The sequence below is a fragment of the Polyodon spathula genome, chromosome 3 (assembly GCF_017654505.1).
Source record: "Polyodon spathula isolate WHYD16114869_AA chromosome 3, ASM1765450v1, whole genome shotgun sequence".
Classification (NCBI taxonomy): domain Eukaryota; kingdom Metazoa; phylum Chordata; class Actinopteri; order Acipenseriformes; family Polyodontidae; genus Polyodon; species Polyodon spathula.
The window spans coordinates 82565399-82582840 of NC_054536.1; the positions used below are offsets into that span (position 1 = coordinate 82565399).

The 17442-nt window shown below is 35.8% G+C and overlaps 1 protein-coding gene across 2 annotated transcripts in view; it reads left to right on the top strand.

Moving 5' to 3' along the window:
• Positions 1 to 17442, top strand: part of osbpl1a (oxysterol binding protein-like 1A) — a 53976-nt gene that overhangs the window by 11381 nt on the left and 25153 nt on the right. For both annotated transcript variants that reach the window (XM_041246126.1, XM_041246127.1), the window contains exon 15: positions 2804 to 2910. In XM_041246126.1, coding sequence (XP_041102060.1) covers positions 2804 to 2910 — 107 coding nt within the window. The remainder of the gene's footprint in view (positions 1 to 2803; positions 2911 to 17442) is intronic.

The following is a 17442-nucleotide window of genomic DNA, read 5'->3' on the forward strand; positions in this document are numbered from 1 at the left end:
CATACCTGTACAGTACGGGGTAAAATTCAGAAGCGATAGGCTTTGAAGGAAATGGAAACAAATACAGAAGGAAACGCGGGTAGTACTGTGTACTATATAAATGTAAAGAAGCTAAAGTACCCCAGCTACAGAGTTGTACAAGTATCTTTTACTGTATTTTGGATCTATAAAATGTATGTGCTGCAGGAGAGATTGTGGCTGAAGTTCATTATAATGTGCTGACCTTGATGGCACTGTCTGGTAATGCTTTCCTAAGCATTTAAGGATAAGCTGTTTATTTAATTCTTTACATACTTAAGGTTCTGAGGCTGTTGTTCTGAGCAGTAATGGCTCTTCAAAGAAAAGTAGAGGGTTCAAAGAAGTACTTTCAGATATAAACAGGTGGGTCATTTTTATTGACTTTGTTTAGAAATCTTATACTACAATGAAAAAAAAAAAAAACAGCCATAAAAACAAATGTGATCAATTAGTAAAATCACTCGGCATCCTCCTTTTAATCGTGAAACACTTTGTCCATGTTTGGAAATGTCCACCAGTCCATGGGGGAGCTGGAACTTTGATGGAAATTCTCATTTACTGTAGATTGAGGTAGACATGCAAACTTTACATTGAAGATAACTGACCTTTTTAAAAGCAGGTTCTGGGATGACAGAAATTATTGAGAATCTTCCAGTCCGCTAAGATTGTATATTATGGCAGAGTGCCCAATCAGAAATATTTCTGTAGAATCATAGTTGCAGCCCGCTCTTGAGTACTTCCTTGTACTATAGAAGTCGATGTCCAGTAGAGGATCAGTTTACGGGGGATGTGATTTATGGTTTATCCAGGAGCAAAGTCTTTACAAGGACTGAAATGTTACTAGGAAGCTATCCATTATAGCAAAACACTTAGCACACTCACCTGTAGTTTTAAAGCTTGCAAGTTCTTATCCAACTGTCTCACACAACTTTATTTATTTTTATATATATATATATATATATATATATATATATATTTTTTTTTTTTTTTTTTTTTTTTAATAGATAAATTTAGAGTGATCAATTATTATTTGTATTTATTTTTCCCACAATTTGGAATGTCCAGTTATGTTTTTTTCTCCTCACCGCTACGAGTCCCCACACAGCACAGACTTTCTGAGGGTGTGTGAGCCTAAAGCCAGACTCGCTTTTACGCCGAGCACTCGAGCAGATTTGGGTGAGCTACCAATCCCGGAGAAGTCTGGAGGTCAGCCCTGCTTTTTATCCACACTGAATGTGCTCGGTATCTGGCCAGTAGGGTTCACTGTTGCACGATGAGGAGAAGGAATCCCTGCCTGTTTCCTAACCCCTGCTCCACGAGCGTCGGAACCAATATGACACCCCCTTCAGAGTCCCCAGCAAACTTTAGCCTCTTTGCACAGCCTGTACAAGACCTGCCACCGTCCAAGCTGTGTGACTCTACCTGTGCTCCCAGCGGCAGTGCTTTAACTGGATGAGCCACTCTGGGACCCCTTTTTAATTATTTTAATAAAAAATATTTAGTCATGCCCATGAGGGAAGCAGCATGAGTTCAAATTCATCACCACTGCTACAACCGCTAATATTGCATAAACAATTCTGCTAGCAAATTTTATATATATATATATAAATGTAGTGTGCCTAATTATTTTACCTTATGTTTTTCTCCCCAATTTAAAATGTTCAATCGTTTTTTCCTCTCGTCGCTGCAATTCCCCACACAGCTCATGAGAACTGAAGGGGCCGTGGGCATCCTCCTATCCCACGACCGAGCCAGCATACTCTTTTACATCCAGGAACTCGAGAGCAGGTGTCAGTGAGCTACCAACCTCCTAAAGGACAAAGGCAAGCCTTTTGAGCTCACTGGGCCCCTGGCTAGCAGGGTTCGCTGTAGCGCAATGAGAAACACTCCCTGCTGGTTTTGCTTACCTAATCCATGGGCGTGTCAAAGCCAGCAAAGACAGGCCACTTTGCACAGCCAGGACGCTAACCAGTGCTGTATAACTCACCCTACACATCACACATGCAACTTCATATTTTTATGGACTCACCTCAGGAACAATCTAATGGCAAATTAACCATTTTAAAGCACCCTTTTTCAATATCTGGATATCTGGGTATATCAGTGATGCAGATCTTTTTCACATGTCCATTTTACTTCATGTTTCCAAAGCATTTAATCTGATATGACATTTGATTTGTTTTTTGTTCTAATTTCATTTTTTTTTTTTTATAAATAAGATTGAAATTGCACTTTTTAAGATGTAAATCTCAAATACATAAATATGGATTTGGGAATCTTGATTAATTTTATTTTTATGATATTGCAGGATTGTGGAGTTACTAAATTATTTGATCTTTGTGTTATTTGTTGTATTTTATGTATCATAGACATATACTAGTCACACACTGAACTGTCAGTGGATCTAGTATATGTCTACGATTTCAGAATTATTGGTTATCTGTACACCTGCCCAGAACAATCACTACAGTGTGAAGTGGGGGTCAGCAGAGTTTAAGTGTTTTGGAGGAAGGAGTTGTTTTCAGACATACTGTTTTAAACTAGAACATGTATATGGGGTACAAGAGCTATGTTTGTCTTTACTACATTGGTGAAACCAGTACATGTTTAAAATGCATAACTGTTCAGAGCATTAGTAAACATGAAGTAACCTTTCTATTGAAGACTTTTCTATAACTTTGTCCTGAGCAATTTGGAAAATAGCCCTCTTTGATATTAGCAGCCTTGTTTATTACCTACACATGTCCCAAAACTCACTAAAAATTGTACTTCTTATTTGCTCCAGGTTTGCCTGTTTCAGTCCTCCAGAAGTTAAAGGAGCTTTCTGAAGTTTCTTCTGAGACCTGTGCAGCCCTGAGCAACTGCCTCACACTTTTCACCAAGCAACAAGGGGTTTGTATTTAAACTTTGTTAATAGGCTTCTTATTTTGAAGTTTGCACCTGGATAAATATGAATTTATCTGATCTGTGCAGGGGTTGCAGAATGTAATGCTTTAGTTCTGATCATGTCTTCTTGGTGTTGCATCATTACATTTTATTAAGTTTTAAAGTGAGTATTTAGCTTGCAGACTTGCATTACATCAAAATGTGGTGTAAAACACGGCTTTTCTACAAGACCGTCATCAATATGATCATTGTACAGTTTTCTAGACAAGTTGAACTGTAGTATTTTCTGTTAGTATCCAACATGCAAGAATTAAGAATGAAAACGGTATGTCTCTTTGATTTAAACCGGGTAGATTTAGTTTATACCATATAACCATTCATACCCTGCTGTCAACAGTTTAATAGTAATCTATTTGTGAAAGTTTGGAAGTAAGTTTGGAAGTAAGACATTTTGTAATATGAGTCATACAAAAATGAGTATTTATTTATTTATTTTTTACCTTGAGGCAACCAGCACATTTTAATGAATACTACTTTCTGATACCAATGAGGAAGCTGTTTGTTAACTGCCTAAGCTTTTTATCATCCTTTCTCACCTGCCATGTGCAAGGTTGTATGTCCTTGGGATAGAAGTATCACTGTAATCCCTGGTTATACAGGAGCTGACGGTGTGAGGGTTTGTTTTTTTGCTGAGGCTTGCAAACTGCACAGAGCTCTTCGTCTCACTCACTCTGTCACTCACTCTCTCACTCTCACTCACTCACTCACTCACTCACTCACCTAGAGACCATCTCAAACAAGGAAACTGTACTGGGAATAAGAGCAGTAACCTGCACAAGCAGTAGAGAAAACAATCTGGAACACACAACAGCAGCAGCCAAAAAAGGTAGATGATTCATATTGTAATTTCTTTATTATTATTTATCATTTCTCAACATAAACAGTATGTTTGTTTGTAAGCAACATTTGCACCGATTTGTGCCAACTCACAGGTAGATGTAATACAAACAGTTATTTTACCTTTAAAATGATTCTAAGATGTGGTAAAACATTGTGTATTGAATTCGATGTTACACAGAAATGGAAGCCAGATGGGATATTTAAAAGCTGATTTAAAGTGGAAGGCAATCGTTGTCAAATAATTATTCTGTAATCAAGAGCTGATTATGAAATTATCTTGCACAAGTAAAGGAATATATTTGTGCTTTGTAAAATGTAGCCTTGTATTTAGCCAAGCATGGAGTATGCTGTGTTAACTTGGATGACAGATGTGGCTTTTGTGTGAGTGAGACAGGGTAAACATCAGTTAATAGCAGTGCAGCGTTTCTCAATGCTGTTTGTGTGGTGGCTAAAGATGGGGGAGATCCTGAGGGATTTATTTACATAAAGTCATTAAACAACAGATTTCGATGAATCAAAATACAATAAATCTGACTGAATACAAACGTAGAACATCTGTCCTTGTATTGTGTACTGTGTTGTTTGTTTGTTTTTTACTAAATGCTGTTTTTTTTTTTTTTTTTTTTTTTTTTTCTGTGGAGTAGTCCATTTTCCTGCCGCTTCCCAAGGCCAAAAAAATATATACCAGCATGATTAAAATATGTTTCTAAAATGCAGTGTATTGTGATAATAGCATTTTTTTGTTGTTGTTGTAAAAACCACAATCCACAGTGTGTAAAGAAGCGGTCGGCTGACGGCACACGCTTCGGAGGACAGCGTGTGTTCGTCGTCACTGGTCTCGAGTCAGCGCAGGGGCGGTAGCGGTGAGCTGAGCCTAAATAATAATTGGCCATTTCAGAATTTGGAGAAAAAAATAAAACAGGTAATGAAAACACATTGACATTGAAAGATTCTTCTTCAGTTCCGGGATGTATTTGTGTATAAACATTATGAAAAGTGTTGACGCTGTGGTAGCATTTTGATTAATTACTTGCATGCTGTACCTGATGGGTATTGCTGTTTAAGCCTGTGGAAACAGTGTTCAACTAAACTGCATGAGGGGACAGTGAGAGTGTGATATTAAACTCCTACTATGCAGTGTCACAAGTCAACATTACTGCATTTGTCAAACAAACACATGTCCATTAAAAAAAGAAATGGTGTACAGAGTAAAGTTAGTGTTGGCACATTCTAAAAGGCGACCATCGTGTCAAACCAAAACAGATTCAAATTTCAGCTTTTAAATTGATGGTCATTTTTTGCTGGAATAATTTGATGCTAGAATAGTGTCATTTTCATTTAATTTTAAGATTTAATGTCCAAAGTACATGCAATTTTCTGATAATTTTCATAACCAAGGTAAAGTCAGGGGTTTTGTAGGACAGAATGTTCTAAGTTGGTCTCTATGAGTACTTCCTTTACTATGCATTTCACAAATATAGTAATATTACCTCTCCTTAAGCATTAATTAAGTTATTGGTATGTGAAATACTGACTGGATTCAGTATAGTGCATTTAGAGCAACAGGCATTGAGAGATGTAAATTGTGTTCAGAGAAATCATTACAAAATGAGAGAAAGGAGTAAATGAAAATGGTTCCGAAAACGAAAGTTAGAAAATGCACATTATCGGCCAGAACAGGTTTAAGAATTGGTTACTTCTGAGAAAATGGATTATCTGGGCTTATTGCATGTGTTGTGAGCATGATCTTAGTATTAAGATATCAGAGCTCTTAAGGAGAGAGCAGTGCGTGTTGTAATGCTCAAAGTGCTCAAAACTGGCTTAAATTTAAATAGAAAGAATTGCTTGTTTTAACTCTTTCAGAACTAGCTACCATATGATAGGTAATTCAATTGTTTCGGTGTCTTATACTGAAAAATCGGTAAAAATGGCTGTGGATGTACACATTAAGAAAATAGATTTGTAGGTCTTCTGTTTGGCATATAATTATAATTGTAATACTGTATTGAGAAATGTAGAAAGAATTATTGTTCTGCCATTCAAGATGCAGTCGTTTGTGTAAGAGCCTGTTGTGGTATTCACCTGATTGTGGAATTCTTTGCATTAGGATGTACCATTACAGTTAAACTACAACATGTATGGGAATGGTGACAGACTGCATGTGCCTTGTTTGAGTAGGCCCATGCCATGTAATCTGGGTTTACCCTAATTGTAACGGGGTTTAACTTGATTAGCTTGTCTTGCACATTTTAATAGTTGTCTTATTTCTGGCAGCAAGATGCAGAGGGCCATATTCACAAAGAATTTACAGCTGTGGTCAGTTATCTCCCAGTTTTTTTTTTTTTTTTTTTTTTTTTTTTTTCTAAAAAGAAAACTAAATGTTGTTAAAAATCTTTAAACAAGCATTTGATAAATAGCATTTTAGTAACTTTAACGTTAGGGCTAGCACCAACAAGAAGAAGTAGATCACCATAAGCTATATTACATCTACTGTAGGTACATGTGAAATGTAAGTTTGCCATACAGACATGCATTGATGCCTCCATATACTATCAGATTATGATACTCTCCTTAACTTGTGCTGAACAAGGTCCTTTGTATCATCATAATTAGATTTTCTATGCAAAACTAAAAACTCAAAAGTGTGATATTAAGGTAACTGTACATATAAATCTTAATTTCAATCAAAAGAGAAATACTATACTCTGGAAAAAAGTGCCGTTGAATAGACAATGACACCTATAGCATATATTTGTAAAATTGAACAACATTTTAGTTCTACTGTAGCAGGCATTCTCTGACCACGGGATGCCCATGAGACATCATTGAGAAAGTGCTGTTGCTGCCACCTCCTGCAGAGGTGAGATACTCCAGGACTTGAGTTGAGCTGGGATTGGTAATGTGGTTTTTTGCATCAAGTCCATTCTGCAAGTAAAGAGAAGACTATGGTTACCTTATGAGTGTGTACCGATAAACATGAACTCATATTGTTAAACTAACAACAAAAGATTAAGTACCTCCAGCTTGGATTATTACATTTCTCTTTCTATACAGTACTGTATGTAAAATATGTTTTAAAATATTAGATTTAGACTTGCGTACATGATCTGAGTCAAGTCCAGGACATTCACGGGATGTTTCTGTAAGTGGACGCATGCTATTCTTTTAAAATGATTTGATATTGTATAGAGAGAGATTAATTATGTATACTGTATTTAATATTGTATCCATAAGAAGTTGAGCATGATGTTATATTTGATTAATATGAGTTTCATCCCAGCTTTTCTTTTGTCCTGTACTACAGTACTGTATGGTGTAGGTAGTACTTACTCTTAACACTTGGTATGCTGTTCTACCCAAGTATAATTATAGATGACTTAAAAACAGCCTTGAGGTCTTAACGTAAGATTTCATGCTTTTAATTAAGCAAAATAACCTTCTGGTACAGTAGTTGACCATGTAAGAGCCCAAGCTTCAGGTCGCCTTCCAGACAGTCATTATTTATTTATTTATTTATTTGCAATTAGAATACAGTAAACAGTGCCTTTTATTGTAAACATTTAAAAAACATGTATAAATTTATTTACATTTTCAAGTTTCCCTTTCCTTTTTTTTTTTAATATAAAAGCACTGCATTGTATCTGAAAGTTCAGCGGTTATGTACTGTGTGAAAGTGCCCTGCAATGGAACATCCTGATTGGTGGTTAAAGGGTCTGAGGATTCTAAAGCAAAAACTTCACTTTAAGGGCATTGGATGGACACTCAGGTGGCATTCTTGTTGTTGTTGTAAACATTTTTCTCTTTTAAAGTTTGTCTTCTCGAATTAGTTTCCTTGTTAGTTTTAACATATAATCTGCTTTACCCATACTGAGGGGATCTGGCAAGGGAACTAAATAAAGATTTTAGGTATGTGTTTGAGGGTATAATAATGTAAATAGTTACATTCCCTCTTAGAAGCTGCAACTTAGCACATGGCATGTCCATCAGCGTTTAATGTTTAAATGGTGAAAGTTTAAATGGAATGTGTAAAGAATATGCATAGCAATTTTGCTGCACAGCTTGAGTTCGCATGTTATCAAGCTTCTTGTACTTTGTCGGTTCCTGGTGTCTCAGTTGTGAATTGTGAATATACTGCATTTAGAGCGGGACTGCTTGGCTGTTGGCTTCCTTTTAATTTTTTGGTTTTATTGTTAAGCGCCCTGGGATGCTTTGCATTGCAGTTAATGTAATGCTGTAGTTAATGCATCCCCCACAAGTTATCACTAACGTATGTACAGTATTTATTGAAAGTACACAGGATTACGAGGAAATGTTGCATTTTACCCACATAGTGTCTAAATTGGAGAGTAAATTACTCAATGACCCAAAACCTTATCTGGAGCGCTGCGTGGATGCATCGGGTTTCTTCTTGGGCTTCAAGCGAATAAACTGCAATCAAGAGGATGAGTGTGAAATCTGTATCTCCAGCATCAGCACCCACACGTTTTGTATAGCTTACCTGCCCGGTGACTAGGATTTACTAAGGTGCCCAAACATATGAATGCCAGTTGGGACCACACGTCTCGTTTCGGACGGGAAAATTAACAGTCCCTACCCCAATGAAGTGGAAGGGGACGGACGGCCCAAAATAATCAAGTAACGACCCCAACTTAATCAACTAATCCACTAATGCTAGTTAGTAGCGGGAGGTGGACTATCTTTGCCTCCGGGGAGTGATAGAGTAAACCCCTCTCCATCGACTCATACGTCAACAAAAAAACCAAACATCTTTGACCTTCTCAGTGGAGGAGTGTTATTTTTTTGCGTTTTGTATAGCTTACCTGCCCGGTGACTAGGATTTACTAAGGTGCCCAAACATATGAATGCCAGTTGGGATGAAACTTGGTTAGAACATTCTTTAGCACGTATTAGGACATGTTGATTTTTATTTTCTGCATAATATGTTATTATTATTATTATTATTATTATTGTTATGCATAATAATATTGATATGTGTAGTTACTGATAGACAATACTATCATAACATGAAAGAGTCTATTTCTTGTAACTTTTTTCCTCTCATCAACAAAAGCAAAACTTTTTCCTAAAATTCTTTGGTTTCAAGAAATTTCTAGAAATTATAAATTTCCATTGGGGTATGTAAACTTTTTGACTACGACTGTATATGTCATTGAAAACTTGACACTGATAAAGTATGTGTCATTTAGCATGATGCAATAATGATGTAAAAATAATGGCCGCGTTGAAACCCTAGAAAACCTTTTTAGAAGGAAAAAAATATCCAAGTTCACATTTTAGACGATGCCACAATGGTAAATAATTTGCTTTATTTATATATTCATTTAAGAGTATGTAACTATTCACAAAAATCCTTTGACTGTTTAGTCCCATTAAACCAAAGTTGTAATTTTCCTCTGGAAACACCTTTCAGTATGTACCAGAGAAACTACTATTCCCAGAAGACAGTATCAGTAAAGTGAGACATATTTTCAAATTAATATTATGATACAACTTTCTTTCTCTTGGAACAAATCTAGCTGTTGTGTCTTTTTTTTTTTAATTTAAAAAAAAAAAAATTTCTCTGTTAGTGTTTGTTGGAAGTCGTGTTTATATCATTTTCCAGCAGTATTTGTTTATTTCCCCAGCCCAGACAAACTCGTTCACTTTCTTTTCGCTTGTATGGTATTAATTATGTTGTTGGTCATTTATTTAAGTTTAGCAAAATTTAGTCGATAGGATGTGCTTGATTTGTGTCTGCCTTTCTCCTGCCTTAACTTTGTTTAGAAAATATTGTATGCAAAGTATGTTAATTACGTGGTCTTGCAGTCTAAATGCCATATTAATGTTCTTTACAGTGTATTTTTAAACATAGGCTGGTAGTGTGTGACATATTATAACATACAATATATTATAATGATATGATGAGCTACTGCTTATTTGTCTCTGTTGGCTAGTGGAGAAATGCGTTTAACAGCCAGACTGGTTTAAAACCTGATTAGGTGACACTTGTAGATCTATTGCTTTACGCCTCCTATGCACTTTGCACTGGATTTGCCTGTCCTACAACACTACCATTGCACTATTACACCACAATGTCATTGTAGATATAACTTGTTGTATTCCTAACTTGTTACATCCTGCTAAAATACAGTATGAACTAGGATTATTTGCATTTACTGTAAACTATACTGTATTTAAATATTAATCGTGCATTGTAACCCTGTACAATACTGCCCTTGGATAAAGGTGTCTTCCAAATAAACTAATAATAATAATATGAAAAGTGTTGTCAGTCAGAACACAATAACAAGATTTTACTGCTGTTGGGGGCATAAGGGGGTTCTGAGACCTCTGCCTTTTTTCTGCCTCCCCATTTTGTTTGGCCTCCAGCTTCCACTGCTGTTGTGGTGTATATTTCAAGTTCTTTATCAGCTGAGACATGTTTCCAGGTCAATGTGGTGATGTCATGGAAGCACTGCTTGTGTTTTCCTGTTCTTTTGATAGCTCTCACATTACATTGATCCAGTTTAAAATGACATGCTCTACCTGGTAGAGTGCTTATGGTGGAGATCTCAGTGCAAACAGCAGCACTTCAAAATAATTAATAATGTATGTCATTTTCAAGAATATATTATTCATTACAAAAATTGTAAATGAAAACATATGTCCATTTTTCAGTAAAACTGTAATTTAAGTCTGAAAGAAAATACATTGGTTTGTATGTTAAATAGTGTTTATTGGTTGTTTTGATGGCTTTTTGTTTTTCATGGGTTTTTTTTGTTTGTTTTTTTACAGTGTGACAATAAAATAAATCTTAACTGTTGCTGTGCATTTTTTTTTTTTTTTTATGACAAAATGTTAAATGTTGATATCTTACAATCCAAATCAGAATGTGACTTGTGTTTTTGCTTTTTTATGCTCGGATTACTTCCTCATTTTGCAGGAATTTATGAATGTATCCAGTCATCTATTTTTGATCAATAGAATAGTAGAGCTTTAGCAGGTACTTGATCTGTTTTCCAAATTCAGCACTTTGTTTCATTAGGTAAATAACAATAGTAAAACTATTATTTTTCTCCATGACTAATTCAGCCTGTGAATGTATCTGCATTATTAACTTGCACATGCAACTTGTAAAATCAGCATTTAGAGATATTTTACTGTTCAGTTTATTTCCAAGTAGGGAAATACTGTTGAGTTAGTGTCTAAGGTGAGTGTACTGCTTACTCTGTGTGTGTTCGTTTGAGAGGTTTGCAGAATGAACTAATTAAGTTAGATTTAGTTTTTTTGTAATAGCAGCTGATATATTCAATGCTATAAACTGTATTGTAGCAGCTGAGCAAATTATGTCTGTTATATGTGAATCAGGAGATGAGAGATTCAAGCCCAGTCTTGTTTAGAAATGTTCTTCCAATAGGGCTGGCTAAAAGCAGCACACTGTTCGCTTCTTGTGAGAAAGAGTAGAAAAGGCAGTAAAATCAGCCTTTAATTGTTTTGTAGGAGGCTGTTGATAGGCCATTTTAATGACACTGCAAACCTTTTCTGAAGAAGTGACGCTGTGTTGCTGCTGCTGCTGCTGCTGCTGTAGTGTGTTGTAATCTTCCTTGTTGCAAACTGACGGTCCGGTGGTTTGGCAGTGGTCGCTAACTTCCTATGGGAGAAGTCAATATTTTTGAGACCATAAAAAATAAGGCACATTTATGGATCAGTCCTTAAATGTAAGTAATAACTTTTATCAGTGGCCTGGTGGCTTTTAACATTTTTAAATGAACTGTATTCACTTTTAAATCAATCGTTTGCATGGATGCAGATCTGTAATTAATACTGTAATTGCTTTAAGTGTGATAGTAAATGGATGCTACTGTAAGAAAGTTTATTGAAAGCCAAATTGTTTTCAGTTAGGGCTGATGTGCTGTTGAATGTGTATGGCATGATTCTCTAATAAACCAAACATTAGAACTTTACAATAACTGCAGACTGCATAAGACATAGTTTTACAATAAGTGTTTTTGATTTAAAATTCAAAAGGTTATTTTATTAATACAGCTATGAAAATGCAGCACATTCTTGATTCTGCAGAGTTGTGTACAGAGTATTTCTTAATGTATGTATAGGACACAAAACAGTCCCAATCAAAACCATAGTAGTATAGTTTTTTTGTTTTTTTCAGGTAAGATTAAATACAAATGTTCCATAGCGGATATACTAAGGCACATTGATTTTATTTTATTTGTGTATCCTTCAGCTTTACCACAAAATTGTGATTGTTAGCCACTGTATTGCAGTTATTTTTTATTTGCAGTTTTACATTCCTTTAATAAATACAAACCTTTGATGAAGGCAATAGCTGAAACATTTCTCTTCTGGACTTGGTATACTATTTCTTACAAGGTGTACCTATAAATAAAACCGTTGGACAGGAACTCGATCGTATCTTGCTAATAGCTGTGGTTGGTTGCATTCAGAATAAATTGGACGAGACTGACACCAGCAAATAGTGATCCAATGTCTCATTATAACAGACAGTGTTATTGAGTTGTCCTTTCAGGAAAAAGACAGCATTGCATTATAACTTGCATTGCATTGTGTTGTAATTGTCGCCACCATCCATAAATGTCAATAACAGAAATTATGACAACTCTGCAATTATTAAATATAATACTGTTTCCTAAACTTTTCTTTCGTATCCATTGCTTTCTCTCGGTTTCTTTATTATTATTATTATTATTATTATTATTATTATTATTATTAATTATTATTCAACTTGTCGTTTCTGACGCGATTTTGTCAACGCATCTCCTCCAACAGTTTTGAACTGATCAACTCCAAACTTGGCAAAACTATTACACTCTATCTGAGTTGAGTTGCTGTTACTTTTGGTGTCGATCGGATGTACGGTTTTGGGGGTCTTAGGTCAGGAAGCCCAAAACGTAAACAGCTTATAACTCCTTACGGGGACAAGATGGCGTCTTAGTTACTATTGAACATGTATCGGAAACCATTGGTTCTCTATAAGACCAATGGTTTTTTGGTTGACCTATGACCTTCCTAGACCAAGATAATGGACATTTGGCTAAGTAAGACATGACCATTAATACTGGACAGCTCATAACTCCTGAAAGAGGGCCGATAGGTCCAAAATTTGTATTGAACACGTATAGGAACCATTGTATATGCTATAAAAAATGTTTTTCTCTCTTTGACCTTTATAGAGCCAGATAAAGAATTTTGGCATTGTTTCTGATGAATAATAAATGTCAATAACAGAAACTATGACAACTCTGCAATTATTAAATATAATACTCTTTCCTAAACTTTTCTTTTGTATCCATTGCTTTCTCTCGGTTTCTTTATTATAATTATTATTATTATTATTATTATAATAATTATTATTATAATTATTATTCAACTTGTCGTTTCTGACGCGATTTTGTCAACGCATCTCCTCCTACAGTTATTGAACTAATCAACTCGACACATGGCACTCTAACTGCACTCTATCTGCCTTGAGCTGCTGTTACTTTTGGTGCCGATCGGATTTATGGGTTTGGGGGTCCCAGGTCAAGACCCACAAAATGAAACAGCTTATAAGTCCTTACGGGGACAAGATAGTCATAGCTACTATTGAACATGTATAGGAACTCATTGGTTCTCTATAAGACCATCATTTTTTTACGTTGACCTATGACCTTCCTAGACCAAAATAATGGACATTTGGATAATTAAAAAATGACCACTAAAACTGGACAGCTCATAAAGCATGAAAGAGGGCAGATAGGCGCATAATTTGTATTGAACACTTATATTAACTATTGTATGCTCTATAAAATATGTCCTTTCTATTAAATTTGACCTTTGACCTTTCGTTACTGGTCAAACTGGACAAGTAGTTGCTAATATCTAAAATCTCCCTAAATACTGCAGATAGACTCATATGTACTATTGGACACTTATAGGAAACCAACTAAGAGCTTTCTAAAATTGTCTTTGACTTTGACCTCTGGTCAAGGTCACATGGACAAGTGACTGTTTTGACAGCTTATAATTCCTTTAAAAAACTTCATTATGGCCTTTGAATTCACTTGTAATGTAATACAGTTTTAAAGCAACCAGTTCAATAGGCAAACAGCATCAATGCTCGCGTTTTACAACGCAGACTAAGTTTCCCCAGAAACTTCCATTCTAGTTTAGTTTATTTTCTGTACCTCTGCAGATACAGCTGCTTTTAAAAGTGACCAATAAAAAACTAACAACTACTGTACTAAAGATAACTGATGTTTTATGACATGTCAGCATCCTTAACATAGCATTATCCTCAGTCAAATAATGACTGAGGATAATACCCCAGCTAGGCTCCATTTTGTGAAGTAGGCAGGATGTCTGTATGTCGCTTGGTACTGGAGAGAGAATACTATACAGTGGACCAACATCGATTATACAGCATGTGAACTGGAATCCTGCATTGTGCTTATTGTGGAATCTCTGTCGGGGAAATTAGGAGCACAGAATTGATAGAAATGTTCAGCTAGTAGACATTTCCCAGCGCTGTCAAGTAGATATTTGAATAATTTGGTAGTCATGTGCATATCCTGAATCAAATGAAACAAATATCTGGGGCCTGAGGATTTATTTCAAACTTGAAACTGCTTTCTTCAATTGGCATTTACCCCATCAACTGAAATTGTCATGTATTACAAAAAAATATTTAATTACTGCTTGGAGACCAGGAAGCAGGTGGTGGAGTCAGCAGCACGAACTAGAGGATATGTAATACTGTAGTTTTCTGTACTGTCCTTATTTTTCACAGTGCTTAAGGAAGCATTTTGTTTAAAGCTCTTTGGTCAATTTGTTAATATGCTACAGGCAAACCCAGGGTTCACACAGGTTATGTTTAATTTTATCATAAATACAATTTAAAAAAAAAAAAAAAAAAAAAATGGGGTATTTAAAAAAAAAACAAACAAAAAAAAAAAAAAAAAAAAAAAAAGCCCTGAATACCTTTTGCATTGGCTTAAAAAAATAACTGCCAACCCCGACTGTTTTGTTGATAAATAATTAACATGTACTATACTAGATCAGAAATTACATCCTGAGAACTAAAAAGCTGCCAAGAGATCAGTTCTGAGTGTTCTGCCTTGATGTACAGTGTGTACGTCCTTGCTAGTGTGGTAATTGACCGCGACTGGAGTTATATGTCCCGAGCCATAGGCGCGGGCGCTAATAAAAGCCAAGGTCAACTACCACACGGAAGAGCCTTCATCTAGAGGGCACTATCACTGTTAGAAAATTATTTTCTTTAAAACAGCACTTTTTAAAACCTATATTTACCTTGAACTTCTAATGATTTGTCGGGTACCCTTCCGCTGAGAGTTTTAGGAAAAGTCACACACATAATTAGAAAAAAAACTTGATTAAATAAATAACTGTTTTACTTGTCAGAGCGCCTTGAAGATTATCTGAACCATGCCAGATATCTGAATGGAGCAAAATTACTAAACTGATCGCGTATGGTTTGTTGTTGTTGAAAGATGCTGAGCTCCAGGCTGACAGGCTGTGATTGGCTCTTGGCTGTTGCAGGTACAGGATTGGTTGCTTTTGTCAGTGCAGAGTATTGATTGGATGGTGGATAATAAAATAAATTTGGGCCAATTTTGTCTTATTTAATATTTGCTGTCCTATATATGTGAACTAAGCTTAAAAATAAAGCAAGTAAAAATGAAAAAGCCAGATTGCTTTTAAATTTGATTCACAGGTGATGCTGTTAATGCCTGCATAGCTGGAAGCTGATTGGCTGTGTGTGTGTGTGTGTGTGTGTGTGTGTGTGTGTGTGTGTGTATATATATATATATATATATATATATATATATATATATATATATATATATATATATATATATATGTATATATATGGGATATATGGACTGGACCCGGAGACGAGGGGCTATAGTGGAAGATTATCACTGCCCGAGCAAAAGGTTATTTTTTAGCAATGGGGCTATAAAAATACATGAAGCTGCAGGCACCCTGGACGTAACAATAGGACCTCCATTAGTTATCAGAGGGTATGGCATGCATAAGCGACGAGTACTGAGTGACAGGCAGGAGACGAGGCGGAGTGTTGAAGTCGAGACAATCCGCAGGCAAATAGGATTTGCATCACCGTACACAAATGACCCGCAGGTGTTTCCACGTCTGTGTTCAAAACAGCACAAGTTGCTGTTCATCCAAACAATTGAAACAATTGATTTTTTTTTTTTTTTTTTTTTTTTTAAGCTTTTGGTGAACAATGGCTCTCATTCCTCTCCTCTCACTCACAAACTCAACCCCTCTCAACTCTCTCAATTCTCTTGCCGCCAGATCCCGCTTCTGTCTTTCAAACTGTCATCTCCACACACACACACACACACACACCCAAGTCCCTCCCCTTTCCTCACTCATTGGTCCAACACTCCCTATCTCTGACTGCTCGTGTCAGACCTGCTGTCTTTCAACTTTAGTCACACAAGCACCAAAACACAAAAAGAATGCTAACAGATCTGAACAATAAAAACACAGTTTACAAGCACACATTATTTACAGAGTATTCCCATCCCCTTCCTAAGTCCAAAATTAGGTCCATTCCCTCATTGTCCCCAGCTTTTTGAAGCAACGTTGCATTGTTTGCTGACTCACAGAGCATGCTCCAAGCATGCTTTTGCAAGCGCACAGCATCTAACAGAGACATTTTATTTACACTGAATTTCTGTGGTGGTGTGCATTGCTTTTCTCTTTCCAGTCATGCTTGCTTGCTGTTGCAGTCAGTGTTGTTTTTTTTTTTTTTTTTTTTTTTAAAACTGTAAATAAACCTGACACTGTGTACAGGGATTAAATAGCCATGGAACACTACAGGAGTAATCGCTCAGTAACCAGGTGCAAACAGCTGATTGATCTGTCAAGCATTGAAATCTATGTCAAAGGCAAGGTAACAAGGTAAAAACAGCTGATTTGTCGATTTTAGTAAGATCGATTACTACAGTATAAAGCAATGTGTTTGTTATTTAAATCTATATGGATGGCACATAATGAGATCCAAACAGCTGAAATAAATTGCATGCGTATATATATATATATATATATATATATATATATATATATATATATATATATATATATATATATATATATATACAGATACTACTGAAATTTAGTTTGGAACGTCAAACGCTATTTTGTCCGATTATAAACGGCTGCCCAAAATAACCTTGTACGGTGTAAGTGGTGGCGACTGATATATGTATGTCTCAAACAAATGCTCCAGATTTCCATAACCTTAGAATATCAGGCTCCAGTTAATAGCAGCAATTGCTCCACCTTACCCACCTAATATGATCTTTTTTTTTTTTTCTCATCTCAAATACTATACTACTGTTCATGAATTGAAGCAGGCAATACATTAGGTATTTGCAGTAAGGGTTAGGAGTTAGCATTAGTGCTAGCTTCAGGATTACAACAATTACTGGACATATTTCTGTAGTGTGTTTTTTTTTTGTTTGTTTGTTTTTTCATCCCTCCCAGTGTCACATAAATGGGTATTCCGCAGAAACTTGAAACATAAAAATTGCTTTAGCAGATTAGTTTGTACAACCGAATGGAACAGAC